We start from the raw sequence: 25,861 nt of genomic DNA on the forward strand, positions 1-25,861 counted from the left end.
CAGATACCATGTATTTTCTTCTGTTTATTTCCTATATCTTAAATACATTGAATTAAAAATAATATGAAATAAACTTCTCCAGAGCTTCACAGGAAATAGCATAGGTCCTGACTCATTTTTGGAAAAGCTCCAACTTTCATTGAGCAGACAGGTGAGAAGCTACAACTATGTTTTAATAAAGTAATGAAAACAACAAAGTAAGAGAAAAAAAGTCTTTTGTCTTACGTGGTAGTCTAACATATGATGATTATTTTACAGGAATTTGCTTGTTATAACAATTCTTGGGAAGTTTGTAAGTCTTATCTCCACCCCTTCAACTGTGAATTCAATTAAGGCAAGACCTCGTCTTACTCTTTTTCACTACCTCTAGTGGTCAGTAAGTAACCAAAGAATAATGAAAGTATTCATTACCTGAACCAATAATTCTTTTGAAAAGGTAGTGAAATAGTAAGTGGCATGTTCTTCGGGATTACTGTGTCTTGTGCTTCTGGGTCCTATGGTAGCACCGTTGTTATCAAAACCTCCACGGAAACAAATCACAAAATTACTTAAAATGGAATTCTCAAAACTGTTGTTCACTAAATACCAAAACAGCAAAATCTCAGAACAGCACTAAACACTTACCAATTAGTAGCCCATTCAATGTCAGCAAGAGAGATCATTTTAGATAGTTTAATAAAGGGAAACCAATTCAATACATAAGTATCATAGTATTCTTCCAGAATTATCCTTTCTTTTTGTGGCCAATTTTACTAACAGTGAAATAACTGAATACTCAGAACATCCACAATAAGTTATATTATGTCCCCTCGCTCTAGGCAGTAAAGAGTTGTGAAGACAGACAAAACGCACAAAAAGCATGGAAGACCAAAGTGTACATATGTATTACTGCCTGAGTGGGACACTATGATGTGTAAGACAATGGTACTAGTCCTGATTCCTTTGATGAATTCAAAGTTTTGGACAGTATTTTGATTATTAGCTCATCCTTCTTTGCCTACTAACTTATATACAACCATCTCAATTTGTAAGGGGAAAAACATCTTGTTAAGGACAAGGGAACATGACTTTATGAATTCAAATAGACTCTTCAACTATAAAGCTGCTGAAATTTCTTCATACAATACACAACTAATACTGTTTATATTTTTATTGTCCATTTACGCAAGAGATTTTAGTTTTTAAATTCAGGACACACATACAACTTGGTAATACTTATACATGACAAATCTCCCTCCATTTTCTCCCCAATTATGACCATAGACATCAAATACCTACCAAGAAGCCAGGCATAAAGTCTTCGATTCAGAGACATATCCCTTCTTAGCACTACGTGAAGGGCTGCTGACAAGATCCTGATCATATCCGGTCGAGTGGCCTGAAAGAGTTAGGAATATGGTTGTATTTAACAATATACAGTATATATTATTTTTTCCTCTTTAAAAAATGCCTTGAAATACGCTTAGAATATTAGGGTGTATGGAGTACTTTCATGTATTATTTCAAACACAGGAATTATTACTTCCATTTTACAGATTAGGAAACAGGAAGAAAGTTAGGTAACATGGCTATTTAGCTGCATAACTGAAACTATAACTTAATTATTTTAACTTCCAGTTTAAAGTTCTTTATATAATAAAAGCAAATTCTGACATAAAACAAATAAAATGGAGCAAGATGGGACAGACACAAGAAAATGATATGCCATTAATCTTTCACATTTATAATGTTGTCAACTGACTATAAACTCCTGAGAAGGTTACTATCTTCATCTACACAGTCATTTATTCTTTTAAAAAAGTTTTATCTTGTAGGATTTTAAACATATCAAAAAATACAGAAAACAATATAATAAACCCTTTTCTACCAATCATCCAACTTTAATCTTAATTTTTCTCTCATTTTGTTCCATTTCTTTTTAAGAGAAATAATTTTTTTCTTTTTTCCCAATATCCTTAATTCAATGTTCAAAAAAATGATTAAAGGAGATCTGGGTTTTAGCTAAGAGGTAAATTTATAAAAATCAAAATAGAAGAAAAGCAACTTGCTATTAATTTTAAGAATACTGCCAGATAATCACTTTACAACAGAATCTTGGAATCTGAGAATTAGATGATAATGTGGAAACTGACTAGTTTAACAACCACTCTATAAGTAAAGAACCTAAACCTCACAGGTTCTTGAGGTTTTGGCTAAGTGCTTAGCCAAATTCAAATGCCTGGTTAGTGCCCCAGCTAGATGGAGAACTCACTTCTCCTTAATCACAGACCAATGAACTTTGTTCTATATCATGCTTCTTGATAGAATTAGAAAGGATTCACCCAGCTCATTTGTTCTAAAGGAACGTTAGAGAAATAACTGAGATGATACAGAACACAGATCACCAAAAATTGACAAATTAGGTTCGTTCCTTTGAACACAAATGCCTTCTATTGATCTGTACAATTCTGAAAGTACCGTTCAAGACCCCTAGGTATCTCTAAGACTTTTTCAGGGGGTCCACAAAGTAAAAACCAGCTATTCATATTCATAACAAATAAAACTATGCATATTCATAACAATACAAAGATGTTATCGGGCTTTTTGTTCTGTTGACATATGCTCTGATCATGCAATAGTGGATAAAATTGCAGGCACCTTAGCATGAAAAGAGGCAGCATAGCAGTAGCACCCACTATACTTGTAATCATTATATTTTTACTGCCATGTACTTGTAGTAAAATCAAAAAATAAGTATCAACTTTTGAGCGCATGTCTTTTAATATTCTGTATAATAGAGTGAAAGACACACTTAAAGTATTTCTGATGTGGCCGGGCACGGTGACTCACACCTGTAATCCCAGCACTTTGGGAGGCCAAGGCAGGTGGATCACAAGGTCAGGAGATCGAGACCATCCTGGCTAACATGGTGAAACCCCATCTCTACTAAAATTACAAAAAATGAACTGGGCATGGTGGTTGGCGCCTGTAGTCCCAGCTACTCAGGAGGCTGAGGCATGAGAATCACTTGAACCCAGAAGGCGTAGGTTGCAGTGAGCTAAGATAATGCCACTGTACTCCAGCCTAGGTGACAGAGAAAGACTCCGTCTCAAAATAAAATAAAATAAAGAAGTACTAAAAGTACTTCTGATGTATACTGAAGTAGGATGGTTGTCTCAAGGAAAAAGCAATTGTATAACTGAGTTGTGAGCTTAACTACCAGCTTTCTTAAAGAATGCCATTTTTACCTGAAGAATTGCTAATATGAATTATGATTACTCAGGCTTGGACATTTTGTAGTCATTTTCTCAAAGTGAGCCTGTCACTGCAAGGAAAATAACATTAATCGTGACAAATAATAAAAGTTGAGCTTCTAGGAGAAAAGTAGAATTATGGAGATCTTGCATTTAGACTGAAACTGTATTTTTTGGGTTTTTTTTTTAAGATGGAGTCTCACTCTATCGCCCAGGCTGGAGTGCAGTGTTGCAATCTCAGCTCACTGCAACCTCTGCCTCCCAGGTTCAAGCGATTCTCCTGCCTCAGCCTCCAGAGTAGCTGCGGTTACAGGCATGTGCCACCATGCCCAGCTAATTTTTGTATTTTTATTAGAGCACGGGGTTTCACCATGTTGGCCAGGCTGGTCTTGAACTCCTGACCTCAAGTGATCTGCTTGCCTAGTCCTTCCAAAGTGCTGGGATTACAGGTGTGAGCCACCGCATCTGGCTGAAATTGTATTGTTTTGATTTGAATTGGTTGAAAGCTTCTCAATACTGAGCTTAAAGGTTTCTCCCAATATCTAAAAATCTTTACTGATGAGATCAGTGGCAATAGTAATAAACATGATTGGCATTGTATAATAAAATGTGAAAACATTTGGAAAATGTGCATAATTCAATAAACCAGTATTTCCTTAATATCCAATCATGATGTTACAAAAGCACATATGACTGAAAGAGCCACTGAAAGTACAAGATAGACCAGTGTATTTTAATGGAATAGAATATGAAAAGTTCATTGATACGGTTTAAGACTCAGTATTGTAACTAATTTTTAAAATCTACAGCTTCAAAGTTTTGGTATAATATCAAAGAATATGTAATTTTAACGAAAATGCTACTGAAATACTCCTCAATTTTCCAACTACATATCAATGTGAGATCAGATTTTCTTCATATACTTTAACCAAAAGAACGAATCACAATAGACGATCTAAGCAATACAAGCAAAAGATTTTTGAGGACCTTCAGTACTTTTGAAGAGTGTAATGGGGTTCTACAACTAAAGCATTTGAGAACTTCTGATCTATCCAACATAAGATATGAAGATTATATTGTCACAAAATCTTTAAAAGTACAATTGTCTCCCCATCTTATTTTGGGAGAAAAACTACTCTTCTTAAGAAAGCAGGAAGTACAAGATGTTAGTCAAAGGATAAAAAATTTCAGATGGGAAAAATAAGTTCTAAAAGATCTATGGTACAACACGGTAACTATAGTTGTTAGCAATGTATTGTATTCTCTTTTTTGTTTTTTGAGATGGAGTCTCGCTCTGTCACCCAGGCTGGAGCGCAGTGGCGCGATCATTTGCTCACTGTAAGCTCCGCCTCCTGGGTTCACGCCATTCTCCTGCCTCAGCCTCCCAAGTAGCTGGGACTACAGGCGCCCGACACCACGCCCTGCTGATTTTTTTTGTATTTTTAGGAGAGACGGGGTTTCACCATGTTAGCCAGGATGGTCTCGATCTCCTGACCTCGTAATCCGCCTGCCTTGGCCTCCCAAAGTGCTGGGATTACAGGCGTGAGCCACCGCACCCGGCCACAATGTATTGTATTCTTAAAAACTGCTCAGAGTACATTTTAAGTGTTCTCACTGTAAAAACTGTGTGAGGTAATGAATGTTAATGAGTTCAATTTACGGATTCCAGAATGTATACATATTTCAAACATCATGTTGTACAAGATCAATATATACAATTCGTGTCCATTAAAAAATAAATTTAAAAAAGAAGTTGCTTCTTGATTACAATTGATATCACCGTCTACTTCTAATATGAAAAAAAGTCTATTATAATCTCAAAGGTGTAAGTACTACAGATTTGGGTGAGCTTTCCAGGAAACAAGTTAAAGAAGTGTAGCAGTCCATTCCACTGCTGAAGTTCCTAACAGCAATCATCCTTTTGGGATATGATAATGAAGGCACTGTTAAGTCACAATTATAATACAATCCATACTTGGATTGTATTCTATTATATGTATAACATAGAAAGAGGGAAAGTGGAACACTAAGGTACCTACATCATAATCTTTATTCAGTTTGGTACAGTAATAGGGAGAACTGTATTAGAATTCGGCAGCATAGTGGGGAGAAAAGTACTAGAATTATAAGATTATTAGAATTGGGTGTATACTTTTAAAAAATACATTCAACGAAGCTATTGTTTTCATAATACATATTATAGAATATAAGAATTTAGAACATTTTGGCTGGCAGGAATACAGAGAAGGCAGAGTAAGAAAGTACAGGCTGAGAAAAGCTTAGGAAACGCTGATATATTAAGATTACAAATTAAGTTATTCTTGAGTCTACTATGACTTAATTCCTCAGATCTTGTTGAGACATCTGTCAATTGAGGGCCTAATGATGTTGAATGTTTGGAAGGTAAGAAAGCAATGGGAAAAGTTCAAGAGTGGAAGTCAATAAATTTTTTGGATAAAGATCCAGACAGTACATAATTTAGACTTTCAGATCACATACATTGCTTTGGCATATTCTTCTTTGTTTTCTAAGCCTTTAAAAAAGCAAAAATCTTTCTTAACTTATGGGCTGTTTGGCCATCCCTATACCAGAGCATCGCTAAATTTAGATTATGCTGAGATGACTCAACAGTTGTTTTTGTGAAAAGCCAGAGGGCAGAATAAAGTCCCTTGGTTGAAGGGTGAAAATCTCAAAATAGAAACAGAGTGGTTTATGTTCCAATTAGTTAAAGTATAGACAAGGAAGAGTAGAATTATTTAGTTATTAATATTTCAATTCAAATTAAAGTAAAAGAAAAATGTTAATAAAGTAATGAATAAAAAAATTGGCCAGTCATAATGAAAATTCACTACAGTTATCTATTAATCACAGTTCTTATGAAAACCTCAAATAATAGTCCTTTTTAGGAATAAATTTACTTTTCCAAGGTAGATATTCTCTATATCTTATTACTTTAGTTAGGTATGTAGTTCCACCATTCTGAATGCCTACATACTGGTGCTGTAAATCACTCTTCATCAAGGTTTAGAAGTCAAAGGAATTTAGATCCTTTCTTTTAAAATGAGGGCACTGATTAAATTAAGTTCCAGGAATGAACTTCATTTATGATTTGTCAAGTTAGTTGCACTTATTTGTAATAAAAGTACTACAGAATATCACAGTGGCTAAACACGTGGCTCTGAAGTTATAGTCAGCTCTGCTAAGGGTCTGGCATGCATGTTAAAATCACCAAAACAAGATAACATAACACCAGTACAGAAGGCCTGGGTCTCAGTCTTGGCTTACTCAGAGTTAGCAATAGAGAACCTCTTGCTTTTTATATGTTACAACTTTTTTCAAAAGTAAGAAATAATCTACTTCAATGACCATATTCTTATCAAATCAGTAAAGCTTTTATCTTTAGTTTTTTTCACAACAAATTCCACTCCTTAAAAAGGAACTTATTTTTTATGCGCTTACTGATTTATACAAGAATTCAACACACATGCCTTTAAAAAATAACTACACATTATCAATCTATAGTTTTCCAAGAATGCCTTATATCAGCGTTAATATTTTACCTGACTCATGTGGAATGGAAAACAGAAGAGTATGAGGTCCAGTGTGCTTCTCTGTACAAGTACACTTGAGTCCTGCACTGAAGTACTTACTGCTTCTACCTGAAATAACAGCATCTTTAACATCTATTGTCTATTATGCTGAGAAATTTTTGCCATGAAAATGTAACAACTCTTCATTTTCTCAAAAGTATGCTTCTGAGGATCTAATCAATAATGAAAGATATTTACATTATTTTGAATAGTAAATATATCATGATGGTTTAAAAATTAGGAAGTACATAAGACCATACAGCGAAACTTCCAACTATCCAACTTCCGTTTTGTAGGCACCAGTTTTACTAGTGAATATTTCCTGCAAATACAAGAAAAACACCATACATATATTCCAAATCTGCCTTTTTCATTTAACATGTTTTAGAGATCTTTCCTTATCATTAAAGAGCTTCATTTCTTAATGGCCAAAGTATTTTATTTCATAAATGAACTCTAATTTATTTAACCAAGCTTCTAATCCTGTGCACTTATACATTTCTAAACACTATTATAAATAATGTTGCAATATATAACACTTACATAACATACAAGTATATCTGTAAGATAAATTCCTCAAAATAGAATTGCCAGGTCTTGGAGTATGTGCAGTTACAATTTAAATAGCATAATGCTGTTGGGCATGGTGGCTCACGCCTGCAATCCCAGCACTTTGGGAGGCTGAGGTGGGTAGATCACTTGGTCAGGAGTTGGAGATCAGCCTGGCCAACATGGTGAAACCCTGTCTCTACTAAAAACACAAAAATTAGCTGGGTGTGGTGGTGCATGCCTGTAATCCCAGCCACTCAGGTTGCTGAGGCAAGGGAGTTTACTTGAACCCTGGAGGTGGAGGTTGCAGTGAGCCAAGATTGTGCCACTGCACTCCAGCCTGGGTGACAAAGTGAGACTGTGTCAATAAATACATAGCATAATGCTTTATATTAGGTTTCTATCACTTTATATTCCCACCAGTTTTACATGACAATTTGTTTCTCCACATGCTTGCTTAGCAATATATATAGATATATATCTATATATATTTGTATTTTTGCCCATCTGACATGAAAACTGGCTTGGTGTAGTTTAAACTCTTATTTCTTTATTACAGTGTTGATCATCTCTTTATGTTTGAATTATTTTTATTTCCTTTAAGTTAATTATCTGTTCAAATTCATTTTCTACTTGTTTTTATTTATCCATAGTAGCTCTTTTAATATTAGAAAGAATACTCCTTTGACTGTGCTATTTTGTAAATATTTTTCCATGTGTGTCATTTGTTTAAATAAGTAAAAAATGATTTGTTTAAAATTTCCATTAAGTTATTAAAAAGAAATGTAACAGTATATTTTAAAACCTGAATTTAAAAAGCATAGCCATTTTGGAAAATAGTTTGGCAGTTTCTAATAAACTTACACATTGAAGAAAAAAGAGTAAATCTCTGGTACCTTGGATTAGACAATGGTTTCCTAATATAACACCAAAAGCACAGGCAGCAAGAGAAAAAAAATTACATGAACTGGACTTGATCAAAATTAAAACTTTTTTGCTTCAAGGGACCCTATCAAGAATGTTAGAAGACAATCTACAGAATGGGGGAAAATATTTTCAAATCATATATATGACAAGGGTTTAATATCCAGAATATATAAGGAACTCCTAGAATTCAACAACAAAAAAGGCAAATAATCTAATTTTTAAGATGGACAAAGGATTTGAATAGAAATTTATCCAAAGAAGATACACAAATAGCCAATAACCAACCACAAGATGTTCATCGTTAGTCATTAGGGAAATGCAAATCAAAACCACAATGAGAATACTTTATACCCACTGGGAGGATTATAATAAAAAAGATAACAACAAGTGTTGTGGTGGCAATGATGTGGAGAAACTGAAACCTTCATATACTGCAAGTGGGAATAAAAATTGGTGCAGTCACTGTGGAAAAAAGTTTGCCAGTTCTTCAAAAAGTTTGACAGAGTTACCAAAAAACTTGGAAATGGCACTACTAGATGTATACCCGAAATAAATGAAAACACATGTCCATACTAAAACTCATACATGAGTGTTCAATAGGGCATTATTTTTAACAGCCAAAAAATATAGAAACAACCCAAATGTCCGTCAGCTGATTAATGGTATATGAACACAGGCCAGGCGCAGTGGCTCATGCCTGTAATCCCAGCACCTTTGGAGGCTGAGGTGGGTGGATCACCTGAGATCAGGAGTTCGAGGCCAGCCTGACCAACGTGGATTTAAAGAACACAAAAAATGAGTCCACTTATATACAGTATGGTTTATGCAACATTCTAGAAAAAACAAAACTATAGAAACAGTAAACAGATCAGTGTTTCTAACGGCCTAGGAGTGTAGAGGAAGGGGATTGACTAAAAAAAAGGCATAGAGGACTTTTTAGGGTGATGTAAATATTCTGTGTCTTGATTGCAATAGTGGCTATATGACTCTATGTGCTTGCCAAAATTCAGGTAACTACAATGTAAGAAGGGCTAATTTCAGTGTACATAAATTAACTTCAATAAATCTAACCAGAAATATGCATTAAAATATCAGTAATGTCATAATCATATGGGGGAAAAAGTAAACTATTATCAATCAAATTGTTTAATTTTTCAAAATGATCCTTGAGGGTTTTTTATTCCTTGCTCATATTAAGAGTATAGCACTCTAGAGATATAAAGCTTGCCCTCTGTTGTTAATCTTGAAATTAAAAAGAAAAATAGTGTATAAGTAAGCAATAAATGTGATTTTTCTTCCTATTATCTTTCACTACCTGTTTTAGTACATCTTCTCACATAAATTCCATATGGAATATGGCTATTTTACTTTATCTAAAATTCACTTCTTATAAAGAAGGCTATGAGGCCAAGGTGAGAGGATCACTTGAGGCCAGGAGTTAAGCTTTTAAAAACAATAATTATTATTTTGGCCTTTAATTTTCCTTGATAAATGTAAGCTCGATGAAAACAGGAACTTTGTTCATTATACAATCCTCAATATATGTCTGGAATAGTGCCTGGCTCTAAAGAAATATTTGTGAAATGAGCAACCATATTTTTAGACCTACCATTAGCTCAATATCACTGCCAATTATATAAAGTTGATCTTCCATAGAAAGCTTCCTGTTTAAATGGGCAAGAACATACGTGATTCCAGGTAAACGCACAGCAGGACTGGTGAGAAGACTACCCCACAGGGCACTGTAGAATGCTGACTGGTCCACAGCAGCAGCAACCTTTTCCAACAACGTATTTGTTCTGAGGTATAAATAAAGTGGTTTAAGACGGGAAATATTTAGTTTCATATTTTAAAATATAAATCATTCTTTTCCAAAAATGTATGCAAACATCCATACTATATTCATATGTTCCACCCTGGAAACAAGTGTGATAGACTGGAAGAAGAATATACTTTAGAGTCAGAGGACTGAATTTAAGTCCTGGCTCCACCATTTACTAGCTGTATATGTTGAGGAAGTCACTTCATGGTTCTTAAGTTCAGTCTCCTCATCTGTAAAATGAAGAGAACAACAACAAAACACTCCACCACAAGACCTATCCACCTCACTAGGTTGTTAAAGTACTCTCAGTAATAAAATACCATATACATTTTAGTTTCTTAATAAGAATATTAGTAATGAGATATTAGAGATACTTAATGCCATCATGCATTGCCTACAATTATTAACTCCCCGAAAATAATAATAGGGTCCAAACAGATCAAACAACTTTATTTGAACAGTTAGATATCAAGAGTACCATGTCAACAGCTAGTGAAACAGCACTGTACTGGTACTAAGCTATTTTCTCCCATTAGCAACTTAAAAATTGTTAGTGCATGGACTAATCTTCCATTCTTATCACTAATCTAAATGTCCTATTATTTTAAATTACGGGTCACAATTTTCTTGAGTGACTTATATGTGCTTGGCTAAGGACTAGGTGATTTGTTATTAGAATGATACAAATAAATAGGTATTATGTTTGTTTTAAAGATGAGGAAACTGAATAAAGTTCAGACATTAAGAAAACTTCCCTAAGCTCAGTGTCTGTATAGGCAAGATTTCAACTCAGTACATCCAACTCCGAAGTCTATGCTTTTATCACTAGCTATATTTTCGGTATGATACATAGACTAGATAAACTATAATAATGTTTCATTGCTATAGAAATATTCATGTGATATACTGAACTGTCTAGAATAATTCATTTGTGATGTTAAAACATATTTGACCTAAATATGCTTGCTGACAAATCCATGACTTCAATTACATAACTGCACCAAATATGATCTTACCTCTCATAGTACTCTGATCCTTCCTCTAAGCCAGGAAGAATACCAGTAAGCAATCCCTGTAGACCAGGTTTCAGTGTTTTACCCAAAGGCAGATAATATATCTCATATAAACTGAGCAATGTTGGTTTCACAGACATGGCAGCATTTGCAAGAAGAGGAAATAATCCAGAACTATTAAACAAATAAAGACAAAGGAGGAGAGGGAAGCAAAATAACTATACAATATTAATTCATATGCAATTATATGTATAAATATTTATTTCTGATGAAAAAGTTATACTGATTGGCTTAAAATGATACCTGTATATTAATGACTACATCCATTAAACCAGACCAGTTCTCTCACCTGGGTTTTATACTTATAAACCCAATAGCTACCTAGCTGTTTCACAAAGTCCTCATATTTCACAATTCCAAAACAGAATTCTCCCCAGATGTGCCCCAGCAAAACATGTGCCTTCCCTGTAATAATTGTCATCTCAAAATATGGCATCGCTATCTATCTGGCTGACCAAATGCTATAAATCTAGGACTGATCCTTGACTCATGCAATCCTCCTGCCTCAGCCTCATGAGTAGCTTTAAAAATCTTCTACTCTAACCTGGCTGAGTAAGTTGGCTCATGCCTGTAATCCAAGCACTTTGGAAGGCTAAGGTGGGAGGACTGCTTAGGCCCAGGAGTTTAAGATCAGCCCAGGAATAGTGAGACCCCATCTCTACAAAAAATAAAAATTAGCTGGGCACAGTGGCATGTGCCTGTAGTCCCAGCTACTTGGGAGGCTGAGAGTAGAGGACTGCTTGAACCTGGGAGGTAGAGGCTGCAATGACCTGTGATCATGACACTGTACTCCAGCCAGGGTGACAGAGTGAGAGCCTGGACCCAAATAATAATAATAATAATAATAATAATAATAATAATAATAATAATAATAATAATTTTCTACGCTAACCTGCAATCAGTTATCAAGGTCATCAAGTTCTCTCTCCAAGTCACTCTCCTAGATATTTTTTGAATATAACAAATTGTATCTCCACCAGATAGCTACCTAGAAGCAGCTCCTATCATATTTTGCTCTTCATGTTTTAACATGTATTGGTTCATTATTGCCCTGAAGCAGCTCTCAGTAAAACCTTTCACTGATTTCCCATGGCCAATGTGGCCTTTAACATCTTTTAAGAAATGGCTATTACATACCTCTGTACAATCCATATATACTCACCAATTTTACTCCTGTACCCTCTGCTCCAGCTATACTGAAGAATTCCTTTCTAGTTCCTTTCAGAACGTTCTATGCTTCTTTTAGTGCCCATACCTTTCCATATGCTGCTCTGACAGATACAATTCCCACTCTCTTACTTATACCCTCCTCGTCTGGGGAATTCCCAAATTTTCAGGCCTCAGCCTAAGAAGCCATTTCCTTAGGGAGACTATCTCCTAATTAGACTAGGTTAGGCCCCCTATTTGATGTTCTCATAGTACCCAATATTTACTCACTAAAACACTTATCATTCTTCATTTGAACTGCTTAATGTCTGTCTTTTCCAATAGACTGTAAATATCAGAAAACAAAGGACCATGACTGTATTTTTATTTCTGTATCCTAAGTTTCAAGCACCATGTCCTGTACTTAGCAAGTGATGAACAAATGAATTAGGAATCTCTCTTGCTCCTAGTTTATGAAAAACAGGAATCATCAAGAAAGAATGGCTTTAGTTTTCTACTTTTCTGTCTCCCATTTTAGGTACTGATTGATCTAAAGATACAGTCATAGTCTCTCAGTCTCTTCCAGGCTTCCTTTTTTTCCATGTGCCCCAGGGCCATGACCCGCCTGTCCAGGGACCTGCTTCATCCATTATCTTTTTTCTTTTCTGTAATTTTTCTTCCTGAACTGACATCTTTGCTTTTTAATACAAATGTACTCACATATTTCCTCATAATTCTAAAATGAGAAAAAAATAACGGCAACAACCAAACCCCAAAATCTTTATTCTAACTAACCTTCTGGCTTAAAGCTACCATCCTCTATCAATTGTTAAAATATATATTTTTATGAATTTCTATTTATTATCTTCCATCATTAATCAATCACGATACTTCTACCTCCTCCACTGAAACAGTTCTCATTTTGGTCACCAGTGTCTACCAATTGCCAGATCCAACGCTCTATCTTCAGACCTTATCCTATTTTAACATGTGATACTATTAACCAGAGCATTCTCTTGAAGCGCTCTTCCCTTTTGATTTGCAGGATTGCTTTGTCACCTGGTACATTTTCCTTTCTTTTCTTTTTTTTTTTTTTAGACGGACTCTCACTCTGTTGCCCATGCTGAAGCACAGTGGTGCAATCGGCTCACTGCAACCTCCACCTCCCAGACTCAAGTGATTCTCATGCCTCAGCCTCCCCAGTAGCTGGGTATTACAGGCACTCACCACCACACCCGGCTAATTTTTGTATTTTTAGTTAAGATGAGGTTTCGCCATGTTGGACAGTCTGGTCTTGAACTCCTGACCTCAGGTAATCCACCCACCTCGGCCTCCCAAAGTGCTAGGATTACAGGCGTGAGCCACTGAGCCCGGCCTCCTGGTACATTTTCTATCTCTGACTCTTTTTCACTGGCTACTTTCCCCCACCTGATATTTAAATACTGAGACTCCTAAATACTCTTAAAATGACCTCATTCCTTTTTTCCTCCTTGTTATTTACAATGTACATAGGTAATTTCAATTATTCTCTTGGCTTCAACTGCCACCTAAATGCTGACTGCTCTACAGTATCTGTCTAGTCTGCAATCCAGATTTACATTACCAAAAGCTCACTTTACATACCCATCTAAACATTTTAAGGCATTCAAACTCCACTTCTAGCCTTCTTAATAACATCTTTGTGCACTGTATCACATTTAGGTTATAGAACTTTAAAAGTATTTGTATTTAATTATGTTAAACAATAAAACTTGAGATGAAAAAATCATTAATTAAAAATAAACATATCTACATTTAATATAAACTTTAGTTTTTAAAATACTTATACTTCAAAAAAGTATAATGATATCATTTACTCCATAACGTGTGTGTATGTGTACAAGAATATCTGCCATATTTAGAAATAGTATTCTAGATTTAATTTTACGTAACATACTAATGATAAAAATAGGTATACTACAACTGAAGAACAACTGTGTTGCTTCAACTTTCTGTTAAGAGTTAGAAAGTAGCAGCCATGAATTATGTAAATCTTGCCTTGAGAAAGGAAAATCTACCAATTATTAGATAATTACCTGCAACACTGATTCAGCAATGCTCAGTTTTCTTAACATCATTCTTGAAATGTATTATCTATTACTATCAAAAATACCTTTACTGGTCTTACATACTATCTTTAAGACATCCATGCTCGACTGGGCACAGTGGCTCACGCCTGTAATCTCAGCACTTTGGGAGGCCGAGGCAGGTGGATCATGAAGTCAGGAGTTCAAGACCAGCCTGGCCAACATAGTGAAACCCCGTCTCTACTAAAAATACAAAAATTAGCTGGGTATAGTGGCATGTGCCTGTAATCCCAGCTACTTGGGAGGCTGAGGAAGGAGAATTGCTTGAACCTGGGAGGCGGAGGTTGCAGTGGGCCAAGACTGTGCCACTGCACTCCAGCTTAGGTGACAGAGTGAAACTGTCTCAAAAAAAAAAAAAAACAAAGACATCCATATTTATTTCTCCTTAATAATATTTCCTTGCTCATTTCTCTTTAATAATATTTTAAAATATCAAAGAATTGAGTATAACAAATAGCGTTTCTTTATTCATTAAACAAATATTTATTAAGGTTCTACTGTCAGTTCTTCAGGATACTGAGAATAGAGCACTTAATCACAGTAAGAAATCCCAGCTCTCTAACCTCATAAAGCTTATTTTTTGGAGAGTATATATGTATATATTTTAATTGCTTGGTTATTGTATGTCTTAACACATACATACAAACAAAGATTGATATCTCCTCTGTTACAGCAGAGGAGAAAAAGTTACAGGAGAATAACAAGGAGAGTGGAGCAGAGGCAGGTTCTAAATAGGGTGGTCAGAGAAGGCTTATCTGAGCAAAAATGAGAAAGTAAACACATATACAGTAGAAAGGATCAACAAATAAAAGTTGCTTTTTAAAAAGACTAACAAAATTGATAAACTCCTGATAAGACTGATCAATTAAAAAAAAAGGATGGCTTGAGTCACCAATATCAAGAGTGAAAGAGGAGACATCACTATAGATCCTACATGTTACAAAGATAAAACTTTAGGCCAATGCATCTAAAAATTTAGTAAAAATAGACAAATTTCGAGAGAAAAAACTTACTAAAACTGACATAAATATATTTGAATAGTCCCATAACTACTAAAGAAATTAATCTGTAATTACAAATCTTCCCACAAAGATAAATTTCAGATAAAACCTTCTAAATAATTATACCAATGTTATGAAAACTGTTCCAGAGCACAGAATAAGAGAAGAATTTGAAAGTTAGCATAAACCTGAAACCAAAATTAGATAAAAATGTAAAATCATAGCCATTCTCTACTAAACAAAGATGGAAAACTTAAAAAAAAAACAACACCAAAAAACAAAACAAAACAAAAAAAAACCCAAAGTAAATCCAGTGATACAAAAAGGATTCTAAATCATGAGCTAACTGGATATATTCCAGAAATGAAGGGTTGATTCAACCTTCAAAAATATTTAACATTTTCTACCTGAAGTGAGAAATAAGACAAAGATATACTTGCCCCTACTCTCTTTAACACTTTACTATAGACCCTAGTCAATACAATAAGGCAAAAAAAGATATGAAATTATTAAAATCGGAAAAGAAAACTCACCATTCACAGATAGTGTGACTATATCTCAAAATTCCAAAAGCTATTAGAAAGAACAAGTGAACTTGACAAAGTTTCTGAATACAATGTCAATACAGAAAAACACCTTCGTATTTCTACATTCTAGCAGCAATATACCAAGCAAAGATTTCCTAAATAAGAAGCAAAAAGGACTACTTAATAAAAGGTTGATAAATCAGACTTCATTAAACTAAAAAAAACTTTCTTCAAAAGAGAGCATAAAGAACTTTTGGTTCTTCAAAGATACCATTTAGAAAGTTTTAAAAGTTAAGCTGCAGAATGAGGGAAATACATATAGTTGGATAGTAGGGGTTTTCACTAGAAGGGGGTAGGAGGGAACTTGCTGGGTTGACAAGAACGTTTTATATCTTATTTTGTACGGTGGCTACGAAATTGACTAAATTTGTCAAAACTCATCACATTGAACATTTATGATCTGTTCATTTTATTGAACGTAAATTATATCAACAGTTTAAAAGAAAAGTTGAGTGGTTAAAAAAAGGAGAGGCAGACAGAATTAGTGACCTGGAAACTAGGTCAGAAGAAATTCCTGAGAATGAAGCATAGAAGGATAAAAAGTTGGAAAATATGAAAAATGGTTAAGAGATGGAGAAGCCATAGTGGGAAGACCTAATAAGTAGGGAGAGAACAGATGTGGTGAAGGCAATCTCAAAAGATCGTGGTTGAAAATTTTCCAAAATTGGTGAAAGGCATCAATTCATAGATTAAAAAAAATTTTTAATGGTTTTTTGGGGAAAAGGTGGCGTTTGGTTACATGAATGAGTTCTTTAGTGGCGATTTCTGAGATTTTGGTGCACCCATCACCCAAGCAGTGTACACTGTACCCAAAGTGTAGTCTATTACCACTCACCCCGTTACACCCAGAAGTCCACTGTATCATTCTATGCTTTTGCATCCTCATAGCTTAGCTCTCACTTACAAGTGAGAACATACGACGTTTGTTTTTCCATTCCTGAGTTACTTCATTTAGAATAATGGTCTCCAATTCCATTCAGGTTACTGTAAAGGCCATTATTTCATTCCTTTTTATCCAATTCACAGATTTTTTAAAGTCCAACAAATACCAACAGGATAAATAATAATAATAATAAAAAAACCTACCTAAAAACATATCACGATAGAACAGAATACTAGGGATAAAAATGTGGAAGAAGGGCCATTTCAGATGGTAATTAAGCAAGTCTTCTGAGGAGCTGATATCTGATCAGAGACCTGGATTTGAGAATTACAGGGCAAGAGAATAGCAAAGAAATGAGGAATAATAAGCAAAGAGACCTGTGGACCTGAGTGGAATAAACTGGGGGGGGAAAGAATAATAGTTTAGTTTTAGTTTATTAAGAGTTTTAGTTTATTAAGAGTTGAGGTCACTGACAGAGCCAGGGTCAGAGTACTTCAGGAAGTAAAGTATTCAAAGCCATGTTAAAGCCTTTTTCTTAATTTTTCTGAAGTGTGCTGAGAAGTCAATAGAGCTTTTTAGCAAGACAGTAACATTATTTAATATATTAAAAAGATTACACTGGTACTATGTGGAGAACAGGATAGAAGAGGATAAGAACAGATGGTGGATGAATGTTAGAGACCAGTGACAAAGCCTGAGCTAGAGATGATGTTTACTTAGACTGCATGCTGCCAGTGAAGGTTCAGGGAAGTAGATGTATTTGAGATATATATCAGAATAGTAGCTAACATGTATTAAGAAGTTACTATAAGTTGCCCATTGCATTTTACATGTATGAACTCTTTCAATTCTATTAACCACCCTATGAGGTTGATAATCTTATTTCTGTTGTGCAAGTGAGGACACAAACACAAACAGGTGAGGACGATGGCCCCAGATCACAGAGCTAGTTTGACTCTACCATCTCTTCTCTTAACCACCATGAGACATAATTCTGAACAACAGACTGTGTACACTGGAGGTGGGAAAATGTGGGTGGGGATAACAAGGTAACAAGTGTAACTCTCGGATTTGAGGGTTATATAAATGGATAGATGGTGATACCATTTATTGAGCTTTAATATAGTACATTGCAGGAAGGTCAGTTCAATAGGAGAAGAGGAAAGTTTAGTTTTAAACAGGTTGAACTTTAGTTGCCTTTAAAGATCTATATGGAGATGTCATGCAAGCAGGAGTTTAAAGCTGCTGCCAGCACTGGAAATGTCCAGCTGGGAGTCAGCATATAGAAGATAAAACAGTTGTTACCAGGGGCAGGAGGAAATGGGAAATGTCAGATGAACAAATATAGAGATCTAATGTGCAACAAGAAGGCTATAATTAATAATATTTTATTTGGGATTTTTACTAAATGAACAGATTTTAACTGCTCCTACCACATACACAAAAAATAGATAACTATGTAAGATGATGCCTATGTTAATTTGTTTATCTATAGTAATTGTTTTATTATCTGTAGGTATCTCACATCATGTTGTGTATCTTAAATGTATACAATAAAATTTAAAATAAAAAATAAATCATGGGTATGGCTAAGTTTGCCTAAGGAGAGATTATAAAGTGAAAATATAGGAAGGTGCTGCACTAAATGAGCCCTAAGAAACTCTGTGGAGTTTGGGTAAAGGAGGAAAGACTGGTAAAGGAGACTGAGAAAGAGTAACTGAACAGGAAAGTGTGGTACAATGAAAGCCAGAGGAAAAGACTGTTTCAAGTGGAGAAGAGTCAACGATGTTGAACGTTGCTGAGAGATCGAGGTATCCTATTTTTTTCTCAGGCCAGTTTTCAAGCTTAAAAAGGTAGAATGTACTACAGTCTCAACAACTTTGAATGACAACTTTTAATAAATGATATCTAAGAATAAAAACCAAAAAGACATTAAAGACTGTTCTATATTTTTCTGAATCACTTAACTCAAATATTTAAGATTGATATCTGAGGCCAGGCATGGTGGCTTACGCCTGTAATCCCAGCACTTTGGGAGGCAGAGGTGGGCGGAGCACGAGGTCAGGAGATCGAGACCATCCTGGCTAACATGGTGAAACCCCGTCTCTACTAAAAATACAAAAAAATTAGTCGGGTGTGGTGGCGGGCTCCTGTAGTCCCAGCTGCTGAGGAGGCTGAGGCAGGAGAATGGCATTAACCTGGGAGGCGGAGCTTGCAGTGAGCCGAGATTGGGCCACTGCACTCCAGCCTGGGTGACGGAGCAAGACTCCGTCTGAAACAAAACAAAACAAAGATTGATATCTGAAAACTTCTAATCATTAAGGAATTTTCAATTTTTAGTTTTTAGTGCAGAAAGTATAAAATAGTTTAGCAATACATTTTCTTTATATTATTTGTATATAGAGAGAGTAAAATTATTCTTACCTATATAAAAAAAGATCTTTGGCAAGTCGCTTAGGTCCAATTATTTTGAAGATAATTTCATATGTTTCAAGTGCCTTCCGATGAACTCCACCTGGTAATGCTGGATGTAGACATTGAGCTAGGCGTTTGCCTATGGTCAGCTTTTTGGGTACTACTTGGTACTTTGCATTATTTTGTAAAACCTTGAAGAAAGCATTTTAATGTAGTTGAGAAAAACAAAATATTGCATTCATTTTACTTCCATTTTCTAGCATAGTATTATAAAAAATGATCATTGTAGGTCTTTGTGTTTTGTTAGCTACATTTGCCTATATATACCATTATTTAAAATTAAAACTGAGGAAATGTTACAAACTTTATTAATTTGTTTAAAAAATAAACTCATTACCTGTTAACAGAATAACATTTTTCATGAAAAATGATATTTTCCAAAACAAATTTATGGAGAAGAGAGGCATTTTAGACTTTTTTTGGTAAATTTTTAATATTTGATGTGAGAAAACAGCTGGAATGTTACAGCCTTCAATCTATTTTTGCTACTTTGAAATAAAGTCTGGCCTCACAATAGATATTTACAGTACTTGGAAGAGGTACAACCATTGTCCTAGTATATCAAATTATAGCAAGTAATTCTAATGCTTATAAGAAAATCTACATGAGATTATCATTGCCCATTTGTTTTTATAAACTGATTTTTCTAACTGGACAAAACAACTTTTTGTTTTATTTATTCAACCATAACATTTCCTTAGAAATAATGGTCAGGGCAGAATTTCTGTACAGAGATCCTATCTTACCAACCACTCAAAGGAGATTAGTTAAGTAAAGAAGATCTTATAATAAATGTAATCCTTTAGTTTGAACCTAGAAGTCAGTAAATCAAGTATTGATAGAATGTCACAAAGTGAAGACTCAGAATGAATACAGACTATGTTAGAACTGGAATTTAGAAGAAATATACAAAGTCTTATTTTACAGAATAAACTGAGGTTGAAATATTAGGTTAGTGCAAAAGTAATTGTGTTTTTTTTGCCATAATCTATGAAATGACCATCAAAAACAGTATAAGAGTATATATATGTAAAAACGCATATATATATGAGTGTGTGTGTGTATATCTATGTATATATATGTATACATACACACATACACACACACACACACATATGTAATCCTTGCCTTGTTCCATCACAATTTTGGCTAAGTTTCATCAACAACTTGGGTATTCTTCTTTGAGTTACCTAGATACCATGAAATCTATTTTCATGAATATTGATTAATCTAAAAAACTAATTATGTACCTAATTAGGCAAATGAATTTCCATCATTTAATGACTTGCCTTTAAAAAGAGTTCCCAGTATATCTTCAGAAACAGACTCTTCAGAACTCTTTAGAAAAAAAAAGAACCTAACTACCTTTAAGTAAACTTGTACTTTTACGTGGAATTTCTTGTGGATGTTGTAAAGAAATAAAGAATTATTTGAACTTCAAATGATAAATGTTAGAAGTTCTAACATGTCAAAGAGAAGCTTCTGAATCAAATTTTAAGACAAATCCTTGACATACTGAAAATGATAACTTTTCTTTTTATGATATCAAAGTGATTATCTGTCATATCAGGTTGAAAACTAGCATCCTGGTGTGGTACTGTGAGTGAGAGTGTGTCTGTAGGTTTTCATCCATGGTTCCTGGCTCATAACTCCCACAGCCCTTATTATAATATTGGGGAACTTTGGGCCTCAGAAGCAGGCCTTGGAAAACAATTTCTCTCTGACTTTTTCCTGCCCTCTTCTCATCTCCTTTTTCTCCCTAAGGAAGGAATCTTCCCCTGTCTTGGAGCTGGCCGTAACAAAATTCTCTGGACTACTTGGTCTCATTGTAGGTCAAAGACCCCCATTTCAGAAGGGGTCCTGCCCCATACCCTGAAGGAAGGAATGCTGTACAGAGAGGCCAAGAAAAATCTGACCGATGGGCCTTGCTGGGTTCCCCCACTTAGTCTGCTAGTATTACATCATATCTTTTCTGTCCTATCACATTTCTACACAGCTGTCCATGCTTCAATCATGCCTATCCAATGAAGTCTCAAAAGGCCCAAAAGGATGATGAGAGAGTGTCCAGGCCAGCTGAACACATGTGGAGGTTCCTGGAGGGCGGCACTCCTGAGGAGGGCGGCACTGCTGAGGAGGGCGGCACTGCTGAGGAGGGCATGAAAGTTCTACATCCCTTCACCCATACCTCACACTGTGCATCTCTTCACTTGTACCCTTTGTAATGTCCTTTCTAATGAACCAGTACCCTAAGCTCTGTGAGCCGCTCCAGCAAATTAAAGCTAAAGAAAGGATTGTGGAACTTTATAGCCAGTTCATCAGAAGCACAGGTAAAACAAACTAGGGCTTGTTATTGGCATCAAAACAGGAGGACAGTCTTATGAGGCTCAGCCCTCAACCTGTGGGATCTGATACTATCTCCAGGTAGACAGTGTCCAAATTGAACTGCAGCACATCCAGCTGGTATCCACTGTAGAACTGCTTGCTTGCTGGTAAGGGAGAAATAACCACTTGCTTTAGGGTTATAGAAGTCTTCTGCATTGATTGTCGTGGTGTGAGAGCAGAGGAAAAACGATCTGTATTTTTTTTCCCCACACATTTTAGTATGTATTTTAAGACAAGCTTCTTTCCTAATTTGTATGTTAAGCTATTTGATAGGCTGGGTGTAGTGGCTAATGCCTGTAATCCCAGCACTTTGGGAGGCTGAGGTGGGAGGATCACTTGAGGCCAAGCGTTCAAGACCACCCTGGTCAACATAGCGAGATCCTATCTCTAAAAAAATAAAAATAACTAGCCAGGCATGGTGGCATGCCTGCAGTCCCACCTACTCAGAAAGCTGAGGTGGGAGGATCCCTTGAGCCCAGGAGTCTGCAATGAGCTATGATCATGCCACTGGACTCCAGCCTGGGTGAAAGAGTAAGATCTTGTCTCAAATTAATAAAATAAAATTAAAACAAAACAAAACAAAACAAAACATAAAATAAAATCACAAAATAAAATAACAACATAAAATAACATAAAATAAAATAAAATAGTTATTGAAAGGCCACTCCTTTCCTATCTAACCCCTTTAATATTTAGAAACACTCCCATTCAATAACAATTTTTTTAAAAACCTTAACTATGGGTATGCGGTGAAAAAAAATTGATGTTTAAAAAATAAAAAGGTCAAAATGAAGAGCCAGAAGTTGATCAATGATGCCACAACAATAACTGAATAAAAACCAGACATGTCAAGAAGAATTACTCAAGGACAAGCTGCAAGGCATAAGCAACTGCTGGTATATACTTGCCTTTGTAAAAAGTACCAAATTATAACTACAGCTTGCCAGGATAGAAAATGTTTCCTTGTTGCTATACATCATTTGGAAAGAACACAGGAATTACTGCTTTCCATTTGTAGGTTTTCATTTTGCTGCCAGGAATTCCAGCACCATATCTGATGCTCCATTACAGAAATTTACTAGCCCTCATAGTTAGCATATTTGCTTCCTTCTCTTCTGTTTTTATAGCTGATAATCATGGTGATAACTATATTTTTCAAGCACTGTTATTTCTTTGAATTAAAACTTCCAAAGCCTTAACAATATGCTTGACTACACAGGCATGCAACTCATGAAGAAAAATAGCACTACCAAGAGTAACCTAAGGTTCATTTATGTTTTTGCATTCTTACTTCAAGATTTCGAGAAATCTAACAAGTACAAACACAGATTTCTAATTTTTACTTCTTTTATGAAATGGATAATACAGACATACCTTATTAAGTTTTCCAAGTGCTGATATCAAATCTGCCCATTCACTGGAGTATTCAAAATTCTTTAGTGCTTTGTCAATTGCTGCTACATAGTTTCTGTATTTGGAGTCACTCAATAACTCCAGCTCTTCTGTGTTCATCCTCCCACAACTTCCCACTAGAGACCAGTTCCAAACTCATGTAAAGTCATTACCTACAAAAAAGTTCGCAGGAGGAACCAGGATTACAAAGTATCAAAATGGATTCATATGATCTTACTACAAAGGTAATGACTAACTTGAAAATGTTTCTTACTGTTAGCAGTGGTTGAAACTCTCCTCAGCTAGTGTTCAGGGTCATGGAAGTATTCAAAGACAGCCTGAAAGATAACTACTTGTGTGTTCCTTCCTAGGAATTGGAAAAATGACTGTGAAAATTTAGTAAGGAAAAGCATAGAAAATTTTCTTATACTTATTTCAATTTAGAATGTTATTTCTCTGTCATATTTGTTTATGTAACATTTCTGATATATATATGCTCCTCTACTTTGTTTTGATCCTAAAATACATTAAGTCTGGTTAGATTGGAAGAATCAAGAACACAGGGGAAGAAAGAAAAACAAATGAATGATTCAGAGATCATTTTATTAAGTTGTAAGTGAGCATCTAGTATGAAGGCCCATTAGCTGTTTGGAATTAAGACTTTACTTTTAATAAAACTGACAAGAACAAGTAGTGGTTTAAAGTATGTCCACAGCTGAGTACAGTGGCTCACACCTGTAATCCCAGCTACTTGGGAGGCTTGAGGATGGAGTATGGCCTAAGGTCAAGGTTTCAAGACCAGCATTGGCAACACAGTGAGATCCTGTCTCTAAAAAAAATAAAAATAAAAATTAGCCAGGCAGGGTGGCACCTGTAGTCCCAGCTACTCAAGAGGCTGAAGTGAGAGGATAGCTTGAGCCCAAGAGTTCAAGGCTGCAATGAAATATGCCTGGGTGACAGAGCAAGACTCTGTCTCTATTAAAGCAAAAAAACAAATCCATAAATTCTTTGATATTTCTTTGAAAAACTGGTTCCCAATCCCCCAGCACCTTAGGGTCAACTTTGTGACTCATTTCTAATGAAAAGAATAGGGTAGAAGAGACAATGTGTAACGGCCAACAGGTCATAAAAGCACTTTGGTTTCCTCTTTACTCTCTCATCATTAGTTCTGGGGGGAGCTAGCTGCCACATCATCAAGACACTTTCAAGGAGCCCTATGGAGAAGGCAGGTCTCGTGACAAGGAGCTGAAGCTTTCTGTACAGCCATGTGAGTGAGCCACCTTAGAAGCAGATCCTCCATCCTCAGCCAAGCCTTAATTTGACTGTGGCCCCAACTGGCATCCTGACTATAACTTCATGAGTGACCCGAAGCCAGGAATACATGAGCTAAGTCTCTCAAATTCAAGACCCACAGAAGATTTTGTTACAGGCCACTGAGTTCAGGGGTAATTTGTTACACAGCAATACATAATCTAGGGTAACAGGAATAATTTAATTAAGGTTCCACTTAAAAACCAATGTGGCTCCCCTTTAATTTTTCTGGTATCCTAACTGACTTCTAACTAACTTGGTACCTTTCTCTAGAGCTGGGTGCATGGACCTACAGGAAGGTCTAAGAGTGGGCCTTAGGGGATGCTAACACAATTCAACTAAGGTAAGAATAGTCTTCCCAACAAGTAGTTTGGGATAACTAAATATCCCATGTGCAAAAGAACAAAGTTTACTCCTTCACATCTACACAAAAGTTACTTTAAAATAGATCAGAGATCTAAATGTAACAGCTAGAACTATAAAACACTCAGAAAAAAATATAGGATTAAATTTTTGTGACCTGTGGCTAGGCAAAGTCTTCTTAGAAATAAAACTGAAAGCCAGGCACGGTGGCTCACGCCTGTAATCCTAGCACTTCGGGAGGCCGAGGCAGATGGATCGCTTGAGGTCAGAAGTTCAAGACCAGGCTGGCCAACATGGTGAAACCTCGTCCCTACTAAAGATACAAAAATCAGCCAGGTGTGGTGGCTCATGCCTGTAATCCCAGCTACTCGGGAGGCTGAGGCAGGACTATCACTTGAACCCGGCAGTCTGAGGCTGCAGTGAGCCAAGATCACGCCACTGCACTCCAGCCTGGGCAACAGAGTGAGATTCCATCTCAAAAAAATAAATAAAATAAAATAAAATTAAAAACCAAAAACACAAGCAACAAAAGAAAAAATAAATTGGACTTCATCAGAAGTAAAACTTTCGTGTTGCAAAGGATAACATCCAGAAAGTGAAAAGACAACTGAGAGAATAGGACAAAATATATCCTCCATATATCTGATGAGACTTAAACTAGATAATAAAAAACTCTTCCAAGCCAATAATAAAAAGACAAATAATTCAAAAGTGGGCAACAGACGTGAATGGACTTTTCTAAAAGGAAGATGTACAAATGGTCAATAAGTACGTAAAATGACACTCCACATAATTAATCATCAGGGAAACAAATCAAAACCACAAGAATATTTCACGACTACTAGGATGGTTATAATAAAAAAGATAGATGATAATAAGCATGGTATGTAATAACTGGAACCCTCATACACTGCTGCAGGAACATAAATTGGCGTAGCTCCTTTGGAAAACAGTCTGGTAGTAGTTCTCCAAGGTTCAACAAAGAATTACTATAAGCCAGA

General features: G+C 35.6%; 1 protein-coding gene across 5 annotated transcripts in view; it reads right to left on the minus strand.

The window, feature by feature from the left end:
* The window catches only part of DOP1A (DOP1 leucine zipper like protein A), a 105,396-nt gene that overhangs the window by 49,885 nt on the left and 29,650 nt on the right, over window positions 1-25,861 (minus strand). For 2 of the 5 annotated variants that reach the window (XM_030799097.1, XM_030799096.1), the window contains exons 2-9: window positions 23,461-23,553; window positions 23,169-23,359; window positions 19,362-19,543; window positions 11,138-11,308; window positions 9,909-10,098; window positions 6,794-6,892; window positions 1,279-1,378; window positions 412-521 (exon numbers count right to left, since the gene is read on the minus strand). In XM_030799097.1, coding sequence (XP_030654957.1) covers window positions 412-521; window positions 1,279-1,378; window positions 6,794-6,892; window positions 9,909-10,098; window positions 11,138-11,308; window positions 19,362-19,543; window positions 23,169-23,306 — 990 coding nt within the window. In that variant the 5' untranslated portion in view covers window positions 23,307-23,359; window positions 23,461-23,553. Of the gene's footprint in view, window positions 1-411; window positions 522-624; window positions 1,135-1,278; window positions 1,379-6,793; window positions 6,893-9,908; window positions 10,099-11,137; window positions 11,309-19,361; window positions 19,544-23,168; window positions 23,360-23,460; window positions 23,554-25,861 lie in introns of those variants that run through there. The other 3 variants (XM_030799098.1, XM_012497037.2, XM_030799100.1) reach the window with 2 other exon arrangements.

The sequence above is a fragment of the Nomascus leucogenys genome, chromosome 18 (assembly GCF_006542625.1).
Source record: "Nomascus leucogenys isolate Asia chromosome 18, Asia_NLE_v1, whole genome shotgun sequence".
Taxonomy (NCBI): Eukaryota; Metazoa; Chordata; class Mammalia; order Primates; family Hylobatidae; genus Nomascus; species Nomascus leucogenys.